The following is an 18737-nucleotide window of genomic DNA, read 5'->3' as shown; positions in this document are numbered from 1 at the left end:
CACTTAGTCTTAGCTTTGTTTGTTAGGTAGCAATAGACTAGCCACTAACAAAGTGGGCTACCAGATGTCAGCTTTCAACAGTACTAATGTGTATTATTTAGAATTTTTTATTTCATCTTTTTTTTTTTAACATAAAATTTCCTTAACTGTTTATCTCCCCATCTTGAGGGTTCCTAAAAACAGGGTCCAGGGCTATGTTGCTCATCCTTGATTCCCACTTCCTAGCCAGGCTACATAATAAATGCTCAATTGAAATTTGAGAGAACAAAAGTAAGAACTATTTAGCAACTACTACTGTTCTTCAGTTGCCTGAAGATAATACACTTTCATTCTGCATATTGCATAGAATAGTGCCATCAGTATGGTTGATGTTCAATAAAAAGCTGTTTGGATTATTAAGCTATATTACAAAGCCACTGTAATCAAAACAGCCTGATACTGGCACAAGAACAGGCATATAGATCAATGGAACAACTTAACAAAAGGAAGACAAACAATCCAATTAAAAAATGAGCAAAGGGCCTAAATAGACACTTCTCCAAAGTGGACATACAGATGGCCAAGAGACATATGAAAAAATGTTCAAAGTCATTGATCATCAGAGAGATGAAATTAAAATGACAATGAAGTATCAACCTGTCAGAATGGCTACCATTAACAGATCAACAAATGACAAGTGCTGGTGAGGATGTGAAGAAAAGGGACCCTAGTACACTGCTAGGGGAATACAGACTGGTGCAGCTACTGTGGAAAACAGTGTGGAGTTTCCTCAAAAATTCAAGAGAACTGTCATTTGACCCAGTGATCCCACTTCTAGAAATTTTTCCTAAAAACCTGAAACACCAATCAGAAAGAATGCATGCACCCCTTTATTCATAGCAGCTCACTTTACAATAGCTAAGATTTGGAAAAAGCCCAAGTGACCATCAGTAGATGAATGGATAAAAAAGCTGTGGTACATCTACAACATGGAATACTATGAAGCTCTTTTTGAGACAGCATGGAGGACCTGGAGAGTATTGTGCTAAACTAAATAAGCCAGTCAGAGAAAGACAAGTATCACATAATCTCACTTTTATGTGGGCAAAATAAAACCAGACATAAAAGCATGGAACAAACTGATGAATCTCAGAGGGAAGGTGGGAGTTGGTGGGTTGGTGGGGAGAGATTAACCAAAAACTTACATGCATATAAGTATAATCCATGAACACAGACATTAAGTATTGTAGTGAAGGCCTTGGAAGTGGGGGCATGGGTTCAGGATGGAAGGGGTCAATAGGGGGGGAAGGGGGGAGACATCTGTAATACTTTTAACAATTAAAGATAAATTTTTAAAAATTTATACCAGTGGTCGGCAAACTCATTAGTCAACAGAGCCAAATATCAACAGTACAACGATTGAAATTTCTTTTGAGAGCCAAATTTTTTAAACTTAAACTTCTTCTAGCGCCACTTCTTCAAAATAGACTCATCAAGGCCATGGTATTTTGTGGAAGAGCCACCCTCAAGGGGCCAAAGAGCCGCATGAGCCACGGTTTGTAAACCACGGATCTATGCTAATAAAAAAGTAATATGCTAGTTAGACCGGACGTCTTCCGGACATCCTTCTGGACGTCCTCCCCGACGAAGCCACAGTGGCAGGGGACGAGGCAGAGGCAGTTAGGGGCAATCAGGCAGGCAGGCAGAGGGGTTAGGGGCGATCAGGCAGGCAAGCAGGCAGGCAGGTGAACAGTTAGGAGCCAGCGATCCTGGAATGTGAGAGGGTACAGGCCAGGCTGAGGAACTCCTCCCTCCCCCAACTCATCGTGCATGAATTTTGTGCACAAGGCCTCTAGTAATACATAAAAAATTAATATGTCTATTTGAACCTTAAAAATATAAAATAATTCTAAAATGTTGTTGAGTTAAATATAGAAAATACTACTTTTCACTGTTGTATCATATTTAGAATTAAAGTCACCCTTATAAAGCCATTTGTTATCAATTTCTGCATATTTTCCACTGAATTTGCTTTCTATGTGAAAAATGCACATACTTGAATAAAATTAATTTCTTAGAATTATAATAAGACAATGATAAGGGGGAAATAAAAAATAAGTAGTACTGGGGGGAACACAGCATATGATAAAAATGACATGGTAATAAACACAAATAAAGTATTTTGTAAAAATTCATGCCAAAAGCCGAAACCGGTTTGGCTCAATGGATAGAGCGTCGGCTTGGGGACTGAAAGGACCCGGGTTCGATTCCAGTCAAGGGCATGTACCTTGGTTGCAGGCATATCCCCAGTAGGGGGTGTGCAGGAGGCAGCTGGTGGATGACTCTCTCTCATCGATGTTTCTAGCTCTCTATCTCTCTCCCTTCCTCTCTGTACAAAATCAATAAAATATATTTTTTAAAAAATAAAAAATAAAAAATAAAAATAAAAATAAAATAATTCATGCCAAAATAAAATTGCATGTGCATTTAAGAGTCTACCAATGGTTTCTATCACCTACCTTTGTAAGGGTAATCAAACCCTCATCTCTCTCAAAAATTTCTCAAAACCTCCTTTTGATATTTTAAAACTTTTTGGATGATATATTCTCTCTCTTCTTTACCTTGAGATAGGAAAACAAGATAGAGGTAAAATACAAACAAACAAAAGACAGGAAAGGAGAATTCTCTCTCCCAATTTTCCAATCACAAAAAAATAACTGTTTTTGCAAGATTTTTCAAAGAAAAGAAATGGGGAAAAATAGTTATAAAGAACCATTGAACAGACTGTCAAACTATAGTGGGAAGGCAAAGGGGGTGGGGGCTGTAAGAGATCAACCGAAGGACTTATATACATGCATATAAACATAACCAATGGATACAAGATATGGGGTGAAGGCATATGCAGGGAGTGGGTAGGGAAGGCTGGGGGGGAGGTCAAGGGGAGGAAAAAAAGGAGACATATGTACTACTATTTATAATGCTTCAAACAATTAAAAAAAAAAAAAAAAGGCAAAAGCAAAAAAAACACAAAAACTGTTTTCTTTCCATGTGACAAATGAAAATGGCCTAAATCACACTATTATAAAATGTAATGGAATTGCACCATTCCCAGGTTTGTTTGCAAAGTTAAGATTATAAAGGAAAAACTGCAGTTCATCAACTGTTCTTGATTAGGGGACTATCTGTTGGAGAACATACTCTGCCATTTCTCAATTATGTTCAATACAGGCAACCTTTCCTCAATTATTAAAGCAAAATGTTACCTTTAGCATCAGCTAAAGAAGTTAGCTTGCATATAGGGCTATGTCGTTTAAAACGTGCACACTCTGAGCAAGAATCACACTCAGAGTGAGACATTCACAGTTTATAAGAGGAAGGAAGATATAAGGAAATTAAATGAATAGCAGGGACAAGTTTTTAAGAAAAGTAAAATTTTAGGGGCTACAAAAGAACACAGTTAAATTCAATAAGTTAAACATGCATATGATGTAGCGCAAATCTATTATCAGATGGTCAAGAAAAACTAAAACTAATTTTGCAATCCTACAATTCTCTTTTCAAAGAATAATGAAATTTCAAATCTCTTTAAATAACTCCGAGTAAATTTCCAAAACTGTCACCACATATTACTTATAAATGTCTACCCACTTATATCTATATCAGTTAAAAGTGTGCTCACATAGCATTAATCAACTATGAAATAGAACTTAACAGTACAAAAAATACTAGTAATATGTTTCTAAACATATGTACACCTGGTATTCGGGCAGAAAAATATTTGTAGAGTAAGATGATCTGGCATATAATACCCATGGTGTCCCGTGTGTGTGTGTGTGTGTGTGTGTGTGTGTGTGTGTGTGTGTGTGTCCCCGGCACTTCCCCAATCAATGTCAGTAGTAACCCCACGTCAGTGTGACAACCAAAGCCATCCCTAATACAGCAATACCACCAGGGCTGAGAACCACTGCCAGACAACAGCAGCACTGTGATACAGTAGAAAAAGAGTTGTAACTTGACAGACCTCATCTATAATAGGGAATAATAATGCTTTCTTATCAGTATGTTATTACAATAATAGACTGGCGCCAGGGACTTAGAGATACTCAACAATGTTAGTTCTAGAAAGCACAAACATCTTCTATCAAGTTAGCTTTACAACTTCAGCTTCCAAAGCTATTTCAGAGTGAATTAAATTTTACATTTTCACTTGACATGCTATAAAAAGTGCTTTACTACAACTTACCATTCAAGAATATACAGCTCTTTGGCCCCTTGAGTGTGGCTCTTCCACAAAATACCATGGCCTGGACGAGTCTATTTTGAAGAAGTGGTGCTAGAAGAAGTTTAAGTTTTAAAATATTGGCTCTCAAAAGAAATTTCAATCGTCGTACTGTTGATATTTGGCTCTTTTGACTAATGTGTTTGTCAACCACTGTTTTGGTAGAATCAACATCATTAAAATGTCCATTACTACCCAAGGCAATCAAGGATTCAATGCAATCCCTATTAAAATACCAACAGCATAGTCGAAACCGGTTTGGCTCGATGGATAGAGCATCGGCTTGGGGACTGAAGGGTCCCGGGTTCGATTCCGGTCAAGGGCATGTACCTTGGTTTCGGGCATATTCCCCAGTAGGGGGTGTGCAAGAGGCAGCTGATCGATGACTCTCTCTCATCGATGTTTCTAACTCTCTGTCCCTCTCAATTCCTCTCTGTGTAAAATCAATAAAATATTAAAAAAAAAAAAAAAAAAAAAAAGTAAAAAAAACACAGGCACAAAGGCTTTGAACAGACAGCTTCTTACAAAACTAAACAGTCTTACCATGTGATCCAACAACCAAGCTCCTAGGTATTTAACCTACTGAGCTAAAAACCTATGTGTATACACACACACAAAAAACACACAGTTCATAAATGTATTTTTTAGAAGCTTTATTCACAATCACCAAAAATATATAGCAACCCATGAAAAGACAAATAAAGCTTAAGTGCATTTTGATTACTTAGCAAAAAGCTGATTTGAAAGGCTACATACTATATGATTCCAACTATAATATATGACATTTTGAAAAAGGCAACAGTAAAAAAATTAGTGGTTTTCAGTCAAGAGTAAGGAGAAAAAAAGGGATGAGTAGGTGGAGGACAGAACATTTTTAGGATGGTGAAACTATTCTGTGTGATACTGTAATGATAGATACATGTCATTATAGATATATCAAACCCATAAAACTGCACAGCAAACAGAGTGAGTTTTAATGTAAACAATAAACTTTAGTTAATAACAATGTATCAATATTGGTTCATTACTTGTAATATAGGTACCACACTAATTTAAATATTAATAATATGGAAACTGCAAGGAGAGGAATAGGTATATAGAACTCTTTGTACTGTCTGCTGAATTTTTCCCTTTTTCTAAATCCCTACCTGAGGATACACTCTATTGATTTTAGAGAGGGAGGGAGAGGGAGAGGGAGAGGGAGAGGGAGAGGGAGAGGGAGAGGGAGAGGGAGAGGGAGAGGGAGAGAGAAACATCAATCAGCTGCTTCTCGAATGCACACCAATCCTAAAACTGAACTCCAAAACCCAAACATATGTCCTGACCTGGAATGAAACCCTCGATCCTTTGGAGTATGGGATGCCATTTCAACCATTTCAACCAACTGAGCCACACACCCTTTAGTGTGGCTCACTAAATTACTCAGCCCAATCACTCTAACCCACTCTCTTTAAGTCTAAAATTATATTAAAAAAGCAAAGTTTATTAGTTAGAAAATAAAAATGAAAGCTTTGAAAAAAAGGTGAGATAATTCCACTAAAATCTTGCAAGATTCCTGTGTAACTCTATAAACTAAACTATATAAAAATCACAAACTTTTAAAGAAATAACAAACCAAAGTCAAAGGAAATACCGTATATGTATGTATACCATATATACACACACATACTTACACAAGTCATATTATAGATATGTTCCTAATAAAGCTAGGTCTCCTAGAAATGAAAAGATATATACATTCAGTTCACAGAAAAGGAAATACACATAATATCTTAATAAAAAAAATAAAAAAGAAAAAGAAAAGGAAATACAAACAGCTCTTAAAAACAGAAAAAGATGTTCAACTGAGCAAAGGATAAGAGTGAGCTTTTGACTTGATGTAAGCCTATCCACCTCAAACCTCTACACCGTTATAGAAAGGAATCAAAGGAGAACCCCAACTACTCTCCTTTCCAGTCCTCCAAGGTTCTGCCTGCAGAGGTCAAGAGAAAGTCTCTACTTACTACCCAGTGGCTGACAACTTGAGAACATATATGCCTGCTATTCTTGTTTATACCAGACCCTACAAGAAGATCCAGGCTATCCGTTCCAACATGGAACAGCTCTGCATATCCATTACCAACTTCAGAAACCTTGTACCCTCTAGAATTCACAGGCCACTATCAACAAAAGCCCTATCCTTGGTCCTTTTGCCTTACAGAAACCTGGCTCTCCAAGGAGGGTACTACTCCTATCTCAAGTGTTCCTTCTTGGACCTACATTAAATGATATGTAAGGGTCCTCTTTTATCTTTTTGTTTCTTCCAAATCATTACCCCCTCCTCTTTCCCAAAACAGTCCAGTTCTGATTATGTCAGACTATCTTCTTGTTCCAGTTTTAAAAAACCTCATCTGCCCCCTCATCTCTCAATGATTTTAACTCCTGGCTCACTGGCACTCTTTCCAACATTACTACTGTCTTAACTCTCAGAGATGTTAATGAAAATGTAAGTGATGCTTCCGATAACTTGGCTTTTTTCCTTCTATCCCATATTATTATTATTAACTGTCATGGTCACATCCTAGACCGTGTCATGACCAATAATGGAAAACCCTCTATAATCACAATTTCAATCATTCTGACTATTACCTTACATGTTTCTAACTCACTCACTCTCTCTTATACTCAACTCTGTGCTCACTTGGGGCAATTCACCTCTGTTCCAACTACTCTACATCTTTCATGTCCTTAGAAAGCACCAAGTCTTTTCCACTTTGCAGCATTCATGTAGATCAGTGGTTCTCAACCTTCCTAAAGCCGTGACTCTTTAATACAGTTCATGTTGTGGTGACCCCCAACCATGAAATTACTTTCGTTGCCACTTCATAACTGTAATTCTGCTATGTTATGAATCATAATGTAAATATCTGATATGCAGGATGTCCTAGGCAATACCTGTGAAAGGGTCGTTTGACCCCCAAAGGGGTCACGACCCACAGGTTGAGAACCACTGATGTTGATGCTATTCTTCTGACTAGGACCTCTGCTTTCAGCTGTTTCCTTCTCAACTTGAAAATCTTAGCATAAATGTTATCCTCTCACACCTGTCCTTCCCTGAAAAAATTGAGTTAGGTTCCCTTTCTATTCACTAAAGCACTCTGCTCATTCTCTTCTTAGCTCATTGTCTTTACCTGGTTATTTCTATCTTGCACTAGTAGACTGTTAGCACAGTTGATGACAAAGGTGTGCTTGCTTTATTCACCGCTGTATATGAAAAGCATGATGCCCAGCCTCTACTCACTGTTTGTCAATTAAAAGAAAAAATGATGATGAAAAGAGAATGAAACCAACTGCCATAGTTCTGTGATGTCAAGAAAGTGAAAGAGACATGGAAATCAAGATCAGGCTTTACAAAAAAAATCCTTTAATTTTATTCCTGGTGGAACTCTTCCCTTAATTTAAATTACATTAAAGAATCACAAATACGGATCAGATTCTCATTTGTAAACTGGAAAAACCTACAGTACCTAGACCTGCTCTGATGATTAAATAAAATGTTTATAAGGACTTAAGCAAGATTTGGCAAATAATAACAAGTCAATAAATGTTGGGTATTAGTCTTAAAAAGGTATTTAAATACTTTGAAAATTAAGGCCTGGAAATTGAGGATTATGATTGTAATAAAATATATACTATAACAGAATTATTTCTCTCCTGATGCTGCCCTCCTAACATGAAGACTTTAATTTTCCCTTAAAAAACTAGGAACATAGTATTCTATCAATCTCCAGTTGTAGGTCAGGAAAAGTCATAGCCCAGGTCCAGGGCAGGACATTAGAGATCCAATGAAAAACATTTTTAACTAACTCTTTCCAAAAGACTTATATTTTTCACGAATTAGTAATAACTACTATTTTATCCTTCTAATTCTGTCTGAATAAATCAAAACTTACAACCTAAATTATGCTCTTAGCCAAGTTTTTTTGTTTTTTTTTAAAGGGTACATTTTCCGCCGAAACCGGTTTGGCTCAGTGGTAGAGCGTCGGTCTGCGGACTGAAAGGTCCCGGATTCGATTCCGGTCAAGGGCATGTACCTTGGTTGCGGGCACATCCCTGGTAGGGGGTGTGCAGGAGGCGGCTGGTCGATGTTTCTCTCTCATCGACGTTTCTAGCTCTCTATTTCTCTCCCTTCCTTTCTGTAAAAAATCAATAAAAATATATTTAAAAAATAAAAAAATTAAAAAAAAAATAAAGGGTACATTTTCCACCTTCAGCAACTATATCTTTAAGCAAAGACAATTAAAACATAAAATAATAGCACAAGTTAATCTGGCAGTCAATTTCAGAACTTTAATTTTAACTCTGGTATGTTTAACCTATTACTTATGCTCACATTTTTTACATATAATATAAACAAATCAGTCAAAACTAACAAAGTATTTTTATTATGTGAAAACATGTTAAAGAAAACTGCTACTATCATTCTAAAAGTTCTCTTGATTCTAAACAGAGACTTTTCAGTTCATCATATGACCACACTGGCTAGGCATTTTTCAGTAATTACTCATACACTGGAACTGAACACTAAAAATCATGTGAATATCTCAGGAAGTTAGCAAAAAATTTTCAGAATGTTTCTAAGGTTTTAAGTCCAGTATGTCCAAACACTTCAGGCTTTTAAAAAACCTTATTATCTATATGAGGCAAAAAGAAATTACATCTATTAGGTTTCCTAAAATTGATATATTTAAAATAATAATTTTAATTAATAATTATTAAAGAATGTTAAATATTCTACATGCCACTAATAAAAACTAATGCTAAACTAGAAAATTATTTCTAAATTTTTCAATTTTTACAACCAATGTAATATTAATAAACATTAGAGGAAATACATTTCTAAGACTAATAGGATATATTAAATAAAATGTAGAATAGTGTATACAATATACCTTATTGTCTATAACTGGGGGAAATATATTCATAATGTGTATAAAGAAACAATGAAGTGATAGAAAAGAAACAAAAGTGGTTACCTTAGAGCAGTGTTTCCCAAAGTGTGGTACGCATACCCCCAGGGGTACGGGAAGAGTTTGGTGGGGGTACTTGTTGCACCGGAGTTTGGTGGGGATATGCACTGCACTGTGCTTAGCTGCACCTAATTCTATGTTCTCATGAATACAAGGGGTACTCAGCATTACGAAAATTATAGAAGGGGTACACATATGTCAAAAGTTTGGGAAACAATGCCTTAGAGCAGGGGTCCTCAAACTTTTTAAAGTGGGGGCCAGATCACGGTCCCTCAGAGAGCTGGAAGGCCGGACTATATGAACTACTAATTCCTACTGTAACACCTCGGCTGCGCTCACTGCCCAAAAAACCTGGCGGGCCGGATCAGACTCCTCTGCGGGCCGTAGTTTGAAGACCCCTGCCTTAGAGGATGGGGGTGGGAAGGATAGAAGGTTTGTCAATGTTCATCTTTTAAGTTGTTTTAATGTTTGAGCCATGTGAATGTTTCTATTTTAAATGCAAAAAAGTGAAAAGAAGAAAAAAGCAAAAAAGTGCATTTTTATTATATAAAAACTAGAGGCCCAGTGCACGAAATTCGTGCTGGGGGAGAGAGTGTCCCTCAGCCCAGCTTGCACTCTCTCCAATCTGGGACCCCACTCACAACCCAGGACTGCTGGCTCCCAACTGCTTGCTAGTCTACCTGCCTGATTGCCCCCTAACCACTCCCCTGTAAGCCTGATCAACACCTAACTGCTCCCCTGTGGGCCCGATTGCCCCTAACTGCCCTCCCCTGCTGGACTGGTCACCCCTGCCCTCTCCTGCCAGCCTGGTCGCCCCCAACTGCCCTCCCTTGCTGGCCCAATCACTCCTAAATGCTCTCCCTTGCCAGCCTGCTCACCCCTAACTGCCCTCCCCTGTAAGCCTGGTTCCCCCCAACTGCCCTCCCATTCAGGCCTGGTCCCCCCAATTGCCCTCCCCTGCAGGCCTGGTCCCTCCCAACTTTCCTCCCTGCAGGCCTAGTCCCCCTGCGACTGCACTCCCCTGCCAACCCGGTCACCCCTAACTGCCCTTCCTTGCCAGCCTGGTTGCCCCTAACTGACCTCACATGCTGGCCTGGGGCCCTCCCAACTGCCCTCTCCTGCTGGCCATCTTGTGTCCACATGGGGATGGCCATTTTGACTACATAGGGGCAGTCATCTTGTGTGTTGGGAGTAATGGTCAATTTGCATATTACCTCTTTATTATTATATATAGGAGGATACTATAATTTTTTAAATATATTTTATTGATTTTTTTAAATATATATTTTATTGATTTTTTTACAGAGAGGAAGAGAGAGGGATAGAGAGTTAGAATCATCGATGAGAGAGAATCATCGACCAGCTGCCTCTTGCACACCCCCTACTGGGGATGTGCCCGCAACCAAGGTACATGCCCTTGAACCCGGGACCTTTCAGTCCGCAGGCTGACATTCTATCTACTGAGCCAAACCGGTTTCAGCTATTTTATTGATTTTTTACAGAGAGGAAGGGAGAGGGATAGAGAGCTGGAAACATCAATGAGAGAGAAACATCGACCAGCTGCCTCTTGTACACCCCCTACCGGGGATGTGCCCGCAACCAATGTACATGCCCTTGAACGGAATCGAACCTGGGACCTTTCAGTCCGCAGACCGATGCTCTACCACTGAGCCAAACCAGTTTCGGCAGAACAGCAACATTTTTTTAAGATAAGAAGAATCAAGGAGAGATTTTTAAAACACCACTGGCAGCCATGTTTTTTGAGTCATAGTCCTGATAAAAGAGAATATCACAATAATGGTTCTTTTTTCCCTCTGAAAACTTCAGAACATTTTCCAAACTACTGGAACTCTAAAACAGGTTACTGTAACAAACAAAAAGAAAAAAGAAAAGAAGAGGAAGGGAAAAAAAGAGGAAGGGAAGAGGAAAGGAAGAGGAGGGAGGGGAGGCCAAAGGATTTTTAAAAATTATTTCCTGCCAAAACCGGTTTGGCTCAATGGATAGAGCATCGGCCTAGAGACTAAAAGGTCCCAGGTTCGATTCCAGTCAAGGACATGTACCTTGGGTGCGGGCACATCACCAGTAGAAGGTGTGCAAGAGGCAGCTGGTCGATGTTTCTCTTTCATCGATGTTTCTAACTCTCTATCCCTCTCTCTTCCTCTCTGTAAAAAAATCAATAAAATATATATATTTTTAAATTATTTCCTTAGGGAAGAAAAACTTAAAATAAGTTGTTATATTTATGCATTAAATAATTCTATAATATGCTTCTGTTACGTTTCACTTTTATTTTTAAAATTTTTCTGAACAAGAAATGTTTTTCCAAAATTTCCCCTCATCATCCCTAAATCAGCCCTCTTAAAGAGATCTACACATTTTATAAAATTACATATTAACACCAAATGGTAATATGTCTATTAAAAAAATCTAGACTATTGCCTAAAAAAATAAACTTATGAATTGTGTTGCAATCTATAACTTCCCTCTACATTAATCTATCCTGTCTAAATCTGTCTCGGGAAAATCGATGTCCCCTTTCCTCTTTCACACCAATTACATGTCTCAGTCTTCTTTAAAACACACCAGGTATCTAGAATACCTCATTGACAACCTATAATATTGTTCAGTATTCTTAAGCTATCATCAGCAACCCATATCTAAACATACAGGGTGTACCCTCAAAAAATATATATGCATTTTGAATGATTATAAACTCAGAATTTATTAACATACAGTTCATTTTCAAAATTTAAAAGAATCTACAGAAATGAACAATTTTTTGTCAATGCCTGTTTTTAAACTGATAACCATTCTGGTCTAGGCACTATTGATACCATAAAGCAATAAATCTGGAAACATCAATTATTTCATAAACTTTATATTTTATGTATACCCATTTTTAAAAAGTCTAGTGGCACTTAAGGATAAATTTTCCTTATTCAAAGCTTAGTCTGACTTCACCCATTATTTCCTGAAAAGGAGTGAAAATTAAGTGAGTTATCAGCTGTTAAAATGTATATACATTTTGGGGGAGACATCCTATGAGTATATAGGTTCCTAATAACATAAACCAGATAGATCTCCGTAAGTTTTTCATATGCATTAACTATAAAATGATTTAAAAGATTAAAAACAAACTATAAGTGGTTTTCGGATGCTGGAGGAGGAGAGAATGGAAAGTTGTTTAATAGCTAGAGAGATTGGCTGGGGATTATATAAAGCTCTAGAGCAGGGTACAGTGGTGATCACACAATGCAAACATACCAAATGACACGAACCCGTATATTTACCACAATAAAAACAAATAAACCAACAAATAAATTACATATTAGTATCTCCTCCCTAAGTACCCCATAACTATTACTAAATATAACTCAATTCTGTAATACTATCCTTAGGCACATTGGCACTATGCCTAGGGCTCACAATAATATTAGGGGTACACAAAAATGCTTTAATTTTTTTTAAAGAACTTTTAGGTAAAAGAAAATGTTTTAATGTATATTTACTTGTCTTTACAACAATACAATCATAAAATATTTTTACTATTTTTTAATAGAGAAAGGGACCCAAGAAAGCAAAGGTCAAAATGTGGTCCTGATGGTTATGTAAAACATTCTTAAAGAGAAATCACACACAAGAATAAATATTGAGGGTTTGACTTTTAAAAAACTTCAGTAATATTAGAATGATATCACAATTATTATTTAATCCTTTTCAAACAATTCATTATTAACAAAAGCTGTAAAGAAATACTACATTTATACAAATAATTAATAAGAATTTAAAGCAGGGGTGGGCAACCTTTTCTCTGCCAAGGGCCATTTGGATATTTATAATATCACTAGAGGCCTGGTGCACAAAATTCTGCACTCGGTGGGGGTGAGGGGGGTGTCCCTCAGCCTGGCCTGCGCACTCGCGCAGTCTGGGAGCCATTAGTCTAACATCCTTAGCACTGCCACAAAGGGGGGGAAAGACTCCCGCCACCACCACTGCGCTCACCAGCCATGAGCCTGGCTTCTGGCTGAGTGGCACTCCCCCTATGGGAGCGCACTGACCACCAGGGGGCAGCTCCTACATTGAGTGTCTGCCCCTCTTGGTCAGTGCACATCATAGGGGCCAATCAGTGCGCTGTCCATTCGATTTTCATATTAGCCTTTTATTATATAGAATTTGTACAAAATTATTAATTTAAAAAGTAGCCTGCTATATTTGGTCAAACATTTAATTAGCTCACCCCTACTGCCTTGGCAGGACCAGACCAAATACTTTTGCGGGCCTTACAGGGCCCTCGGCTGGATGTTTCCCACCCGATTTAAAGGAAATAGGGAACCATAACTGTCAAGAAAGCAAAATTAAAAAGTGGAAGGAAAAAAAGAAAAAGGAAAAAGAAAGGGGAAAAAAATGAAGGACAAATAGAACCACCCTCATTATTTAAATTAGCAAAACTGAAAATACTGCCTAAGTAAATTGATAGATTTAGCATAATGTCAATTAAAATCCCCAAAGGATAACAGAAATATTAAAGAATATACTGAAGTATGTTGTCTAAATTTGAAAAATATAAAGAAATTAGCATGTGTCTAAACCTATTGATACTGGGTTTTTTAAAAAGACAAAAGAGTTTTTTAAAACTATTAGTACATCTTAAATATATGTGGACAATTTGATGAACCTTAAGAGCATTAATGCTAAGTGAAATGAATCAGCAGACAAATACTATATGATCTCACTAATATGTGGATATAACCAACAGAAATGGAGATCAGAGGTACAAACTTCTAGTTATAAGACAAATAAGTTCTGAGGATGTACTATATGGCATGATGAGTATAGTTACAATATTATATTGTATATTTGATAGTTGCTAAGAGTGTTGATCTTAGAAGTTCTCATCACAAGAAAAAACAGAAATATGAATGTTTCTAATAAAATAATGTTAACATAAAGAAAAAAGAAATTGATCTCTTCATCTTTATTGTACTTCCTACAGAATTTCAAAAGAATTAGAAATGTATTTTTAACTAAAAAAATATGGATTGTTTCTAGACAAATTAGTTTGTCTTTTCATGTCAAGCAACTAACCAAATTATCATAAAAAATATTTATAACTTGAAGAACATCAGAGTAAAGATAAAAAGAAAACCAGAGTGAAAGCTCAGGTACTGAAACTGAAATGCTAGATAAAAGTTTTATCTTCAAAATATACAGGGATGGGGCTAGGTTGATACTCCTCAACAAACTCACAAAATATGACTTTAATAAAAAAAAAACAGAGGTGTATCCATTTAACTATGTGCCAGATATTATTATAAATACTATAGTGTTTATAAAAATATATGTTTACACTACAGTGTTTATAAATATATATATATATGCACTACACATACATAGTATGTATATGCACTGTTTATAATAGTACCTGGCACATACTCAAAACAAGCCCTCTGTGAAGAAGATAACGTTTTCATTTTGTTACAAACTAGAAGGTAAGTTACTTACCCAATATAAATAGTTAGGATTTGAACCCAGGCAGTCTCACCCCAAATCCATGCTCTCAACCACTAAGCTAACTTGCTTCTTTTCCTCTGTATAACAAAAATTCATGAACCTTTCATTCTATAAATCTAAGTCTACTAAATAAATATAAATTACTATTTTAAAAGGCAAGACAAGTAAAAATAGTTTGGGTATAGTGCTTTAAGGATTCAGAGAGCCACAATATGATTTTCAGTAAAGGGGGTAAGGAAAAGCTTTGTTGAAGAAATGATATCTATATTGGGTCTGTAAGGATATGAGACACAAAGATAGGAAGTGGTAGAAGAAAATATTCATTTTGAAGGAAGAGAATGACCAACAACACCAAACTAAGGTTGAAAAGCTTTAAGTTGAAAAGAATGGTGCAGATGGAAGTGAACAGAAATGCCACAAATCTAGGCATGGTAAAGAATATCTCAAGTAAGCGGGGGAGAGGGGTAATAGAAATACAGAAAAAGGAATAGATATGTATGTAGCACAAAGTAGCTACTTAAATTTCAAAATATTAAGAAACTTACAATGTCAGGAAAAACAAGACTTCATATACTAAAAATAAATACAATAAAGGGCATGGATAAGGCCAGCCCTGGAAGCCACATTTTTGGGAACCTGGCAGAGAGAGCCCAGTAGGGGCCTAAAAAAGCTAAAGTGAAGGGGTAACAAGGACTTGAAGACAAACTGCTCCCAACTGATTTGGCCAAGCTCAAGATTTTAACTAAGGAGACTTTATAACACCAACATTCTGAGGGATATTATGGAGGCAGATTTTCAGAGTTGGTAACAAAATAAATGTGGCAAGGACTAAGGTTTTAAGTGCAAATACAAGAATAATTTTTTCATTAACAGAAAGTAAGTTTAAAAATAAAAGAGACACAAGGTCAGGTTTACAGATGGCAAGATTAAGGCTTATACAGCATATATAAGAAACTTATATATAAGAAACTATATAAGAAACTAGTGACCCAGTGCAAGGATTCGTGCAATTGAAAGGAAATTAATTAATTTCAGATTCAGAGGCACCTGTGCCAATAGTTGGTCTTCAGATATATTCTGGCATTGTGTGCGAATGGCGCCAACAAGAACTTCATATGTATTGCGCAGGCACAAGTCAACGTTTATTTTTAAATTGCCAGTGCACATCATATGTACTGGCTGGTTGGTCGGATGGACAGTTGGTAACTTAGCCTTTGATATCCTAATACATAAAAAGCCAGGAGCCATCATGACAGAAACAACTGATGGACAACCAAATAGCAGGTTGTGTAGGACAACAAGGCTGGCAGGGGGGTTAGGGAGGGACGATCAAACGACTGAACAGCAGGCTGCATGGGGCAACCAGGCTGGCAGTGAGGGCAACTGGGGGCAACCAGGCCAGCAGGGGGGGCAGTTGGGGATGACCAGGCCAGCGGGTGGGGGGGGGGGGAGTTGGGGGCGACCAGGTGACAGGGGCCAGTTGGGTACAACCAGGCTGGGGGGGGGGGGGGGAGGCAGTTAGGGCGACCAGGCCGGGGGGGGGGGTGAGGGGGGGGCCACGGGCAGTTGGGGGAGACCAGGCAGGCAAGAGGGGCAGTGAGGGATGACCAGGCCAGAGGATAGGGGGAGTTGGGGGTAACCAGGCCAACAGAGAGGTAGTTTGGAGTGACTAGGTCAGTGGGTGGGGGGAGTTGGGGGTGACCAGGCCAGCAGGGAGTTCAGTTAGGGTGACCAGGCCAGCAAAGGAGAGCTGTTAGGGGCGACCATGCCAGCAAAGGGGGACAGTTAGGCAGGTAGGGAGATGAATAGTTAAAAGCCAGCAGTCTTGGATTGTGAGAGGGATCCCAGATTACAGAGGGTGTAGCTTGGCTGAGGGACCACCCTCCCCACCCCCTCACGCACCAATTTCATGCACCGGGCCTCTAGTATATAGATAATGCTGAGTCCACAGAACTAGTGATTGTGTACAAAATTAGAGCTGAAAATACACCTTTCCTGAAAATTGTCAGATTTTAAAAGAAAAAAATATTAGGAAAGAAAACAATGCTAAAACATAAATCAAAAAGTTTAGGAAACTATATTTAGAAGGGAAAGAACAACAGCCAAAAGAAGGTACATCAGAGGTTAAGACCATCAGAATCAAGTATAATGCAATAGTGCTCCCTAATATTTTTCACATGAAAGTACATGAATAAGACAACATGTTTGGGTAAAGCTGCTAATACCTAGACATTATTAGCCCAGGAATAAGAAATCATTAATATGTGTACCAGTTAATCTGCTCACTGAACTGCTTGAAAGTTGTGTTTCCCAAAAGCCCATATGCCAAAAAGTTTAAAGTTCTACTTCCCTTAAGTACCTCTTTCAGTAGTCATTGGTCAGTTCGGTGGTAGCATGTTGCAGATGTGACAAAAAAAAGAACTCAGAAATGACCATCAAACTTTGTAACTAAGAAATCCCTAACTACTTGAAAAATAAAATGAAAAAAAGCTAGATTTCAGGAGGAAAGAGTGATTAATTAAAGTGGCAACATTTTTACCAGTCATGCTACTCTAATTGGTTATAAGAAGTAACCTAAATAGGATGATTCTTCAAATCCTTCTAGAAAAAACATTCTCTTTTAAAATAAATTATAACTGTAATATGTTCCACCTTTTACCTTTATTGTATTCATATTAATAAAAAGGAAAATGAATAAAAGTTGTTTGAAATTTTGCAATACTTACCCAGTACGAGACTGACCGACTTTATCACAAATATCCAAAATGAGACCCCAATCTTCAGCAGTATTCATCTCACTAGTTGCTTTCTCTGTATATTATAAAAAGAAATGCAGAAATAGTGTTTTTAAAAATCTTTAAGGGGTAAATCATCAAATTGTAGTATAATCAAGTATCAACAACAAATCATAATAATTGCCAGCAGTCTGATTAATGAGACGTTCAAGTCCATCTTCAAAAAGGGCACCTTTATTACCTATCACAATTATTTTCCCCATTCACATTTCAGTTACTTTTACTTTGTATAAAAAAACATGCCATTGTTTTTCTTTTTTTAAATAAAAATATACAGCTCTATCTCTCTCTCTGCAGATATCAAGATAAAAAGAAGAAATCATTTCATTATCAAATAATTCTTAGCTTTATTTGCCAGTTAAAAAACATAGGTAAATCTCTATAAAATGTTTCAGGGAATTAAATTATTTAGTTTTCATTTTGGGTTCTGATAAGAAGAAATTGAACAAAAGAAAAATAAGCTTTAACTGAGTATTTCCCTTAAATAAAAACTTGACAAATTAAAGATATCAAGAGAGGGAAAACATTAGAAGCAATAATAGGAACAATACCTCAAAAGCTATATAATAATGTAGAAGACCAAGAAAGGTGGAGCGTACACTGGCAAAAAAAGTAAAAACCGGCCTGTTTTATACCACTGAATTTCAGAAAATTCAAATATTGGTAGCAAAAGGAAGTCTAAAATTGAGAGTGAAGAATAAAGAAGATTTAAAGTTAAATGTAAATGGGTTAAGGGTTAATGCTGTTTCAAATGTACTTTGCCTTTCTTACTCAAGGGCTTCAGTAACCACTTCTCTTCGACCTAAAAAAAAAAAAAATGAGTGGTTTGTTTTCTGGGGGTAAAGCAAAGATTTTCTAGGCAAGGAGATACCAGACATAGTTGAGACACAGGTATCAACTTTTGGTTTCCTGTCCAACATGTAAGGGAGTTAGAAGTCATCACTCCATTCTAACGAGTAAAGCACGAAAAAAGTGAATAATAAACAACTTTTCATAAATCCCTCAAAGGTGAAACCACAGAGCAAATTGTCCCCCCTCTCCCCCAATTAGAAACACAGGTGGATACACAGAATCACAATTTAGAGCAGAAACATCACCAGAAACCACTAGTGGCATGAAAATTTACACTGTAACAAATTGCTGGGAGCTAAGTGTGTACAAGTC

At 37.3% G+C, this 18737-nt stretch overlaps 1 protein-coding gene across 3 annotated transcripts in view; it reads right to left on the bottom strand.

Annotated features, from left to right (window-relative positions):
* Positions 1-18737, bottom strand: part of STAM (signal transducing adaptor molecule) — a 79789-nt gene that overhangs the window by 42906 nt on the left and 18146 nt on the right. The window contains exons 2-3 of one of the 3 annotated variants that reach the window (XM_084870051.1): positions 17505-17589; positions 4223-4312 (exon numbers count right to left, since the gene is read on the bottom strand). The exons of 1 other annotated variant lie outside the window; for it this stretch is intronic. Coding sequence is in view for 1 of the 2 variants with exons in the window: in XM_084870050.1 (XP_084726176.1) it covers positions 17505-17589 (85 nt within the window). In the remaining variant the exon portion in view is untranslated. The remainder of the gene's footprint in view (positions 1-4222; positions 4313-17504; positions 17590-18737) is intronic. One more of the 3 variants, XM_084870050.1, reaches the window with a different exon arrangement.

The sequence above is a fragment of the Pipistrellus hanaki genome (assembly GCF_964339955.1).
Source record: "Pipistrellus hanaki genome assembly, chromosome: 1".
NCBI classification, from domain to species: domain Eukaryota; kingdom Metazoa; phylum Chordata; class Mammalia; order Chiroptera; family Vespertilionidae; genus Pipistrellus; species Pipistrellus hanaki.
The sequence above is the reverse complement of the archived record's forward strand: the minus strand, read 5'-3'. Positions and strand labels throughout refer to the sequence as shown.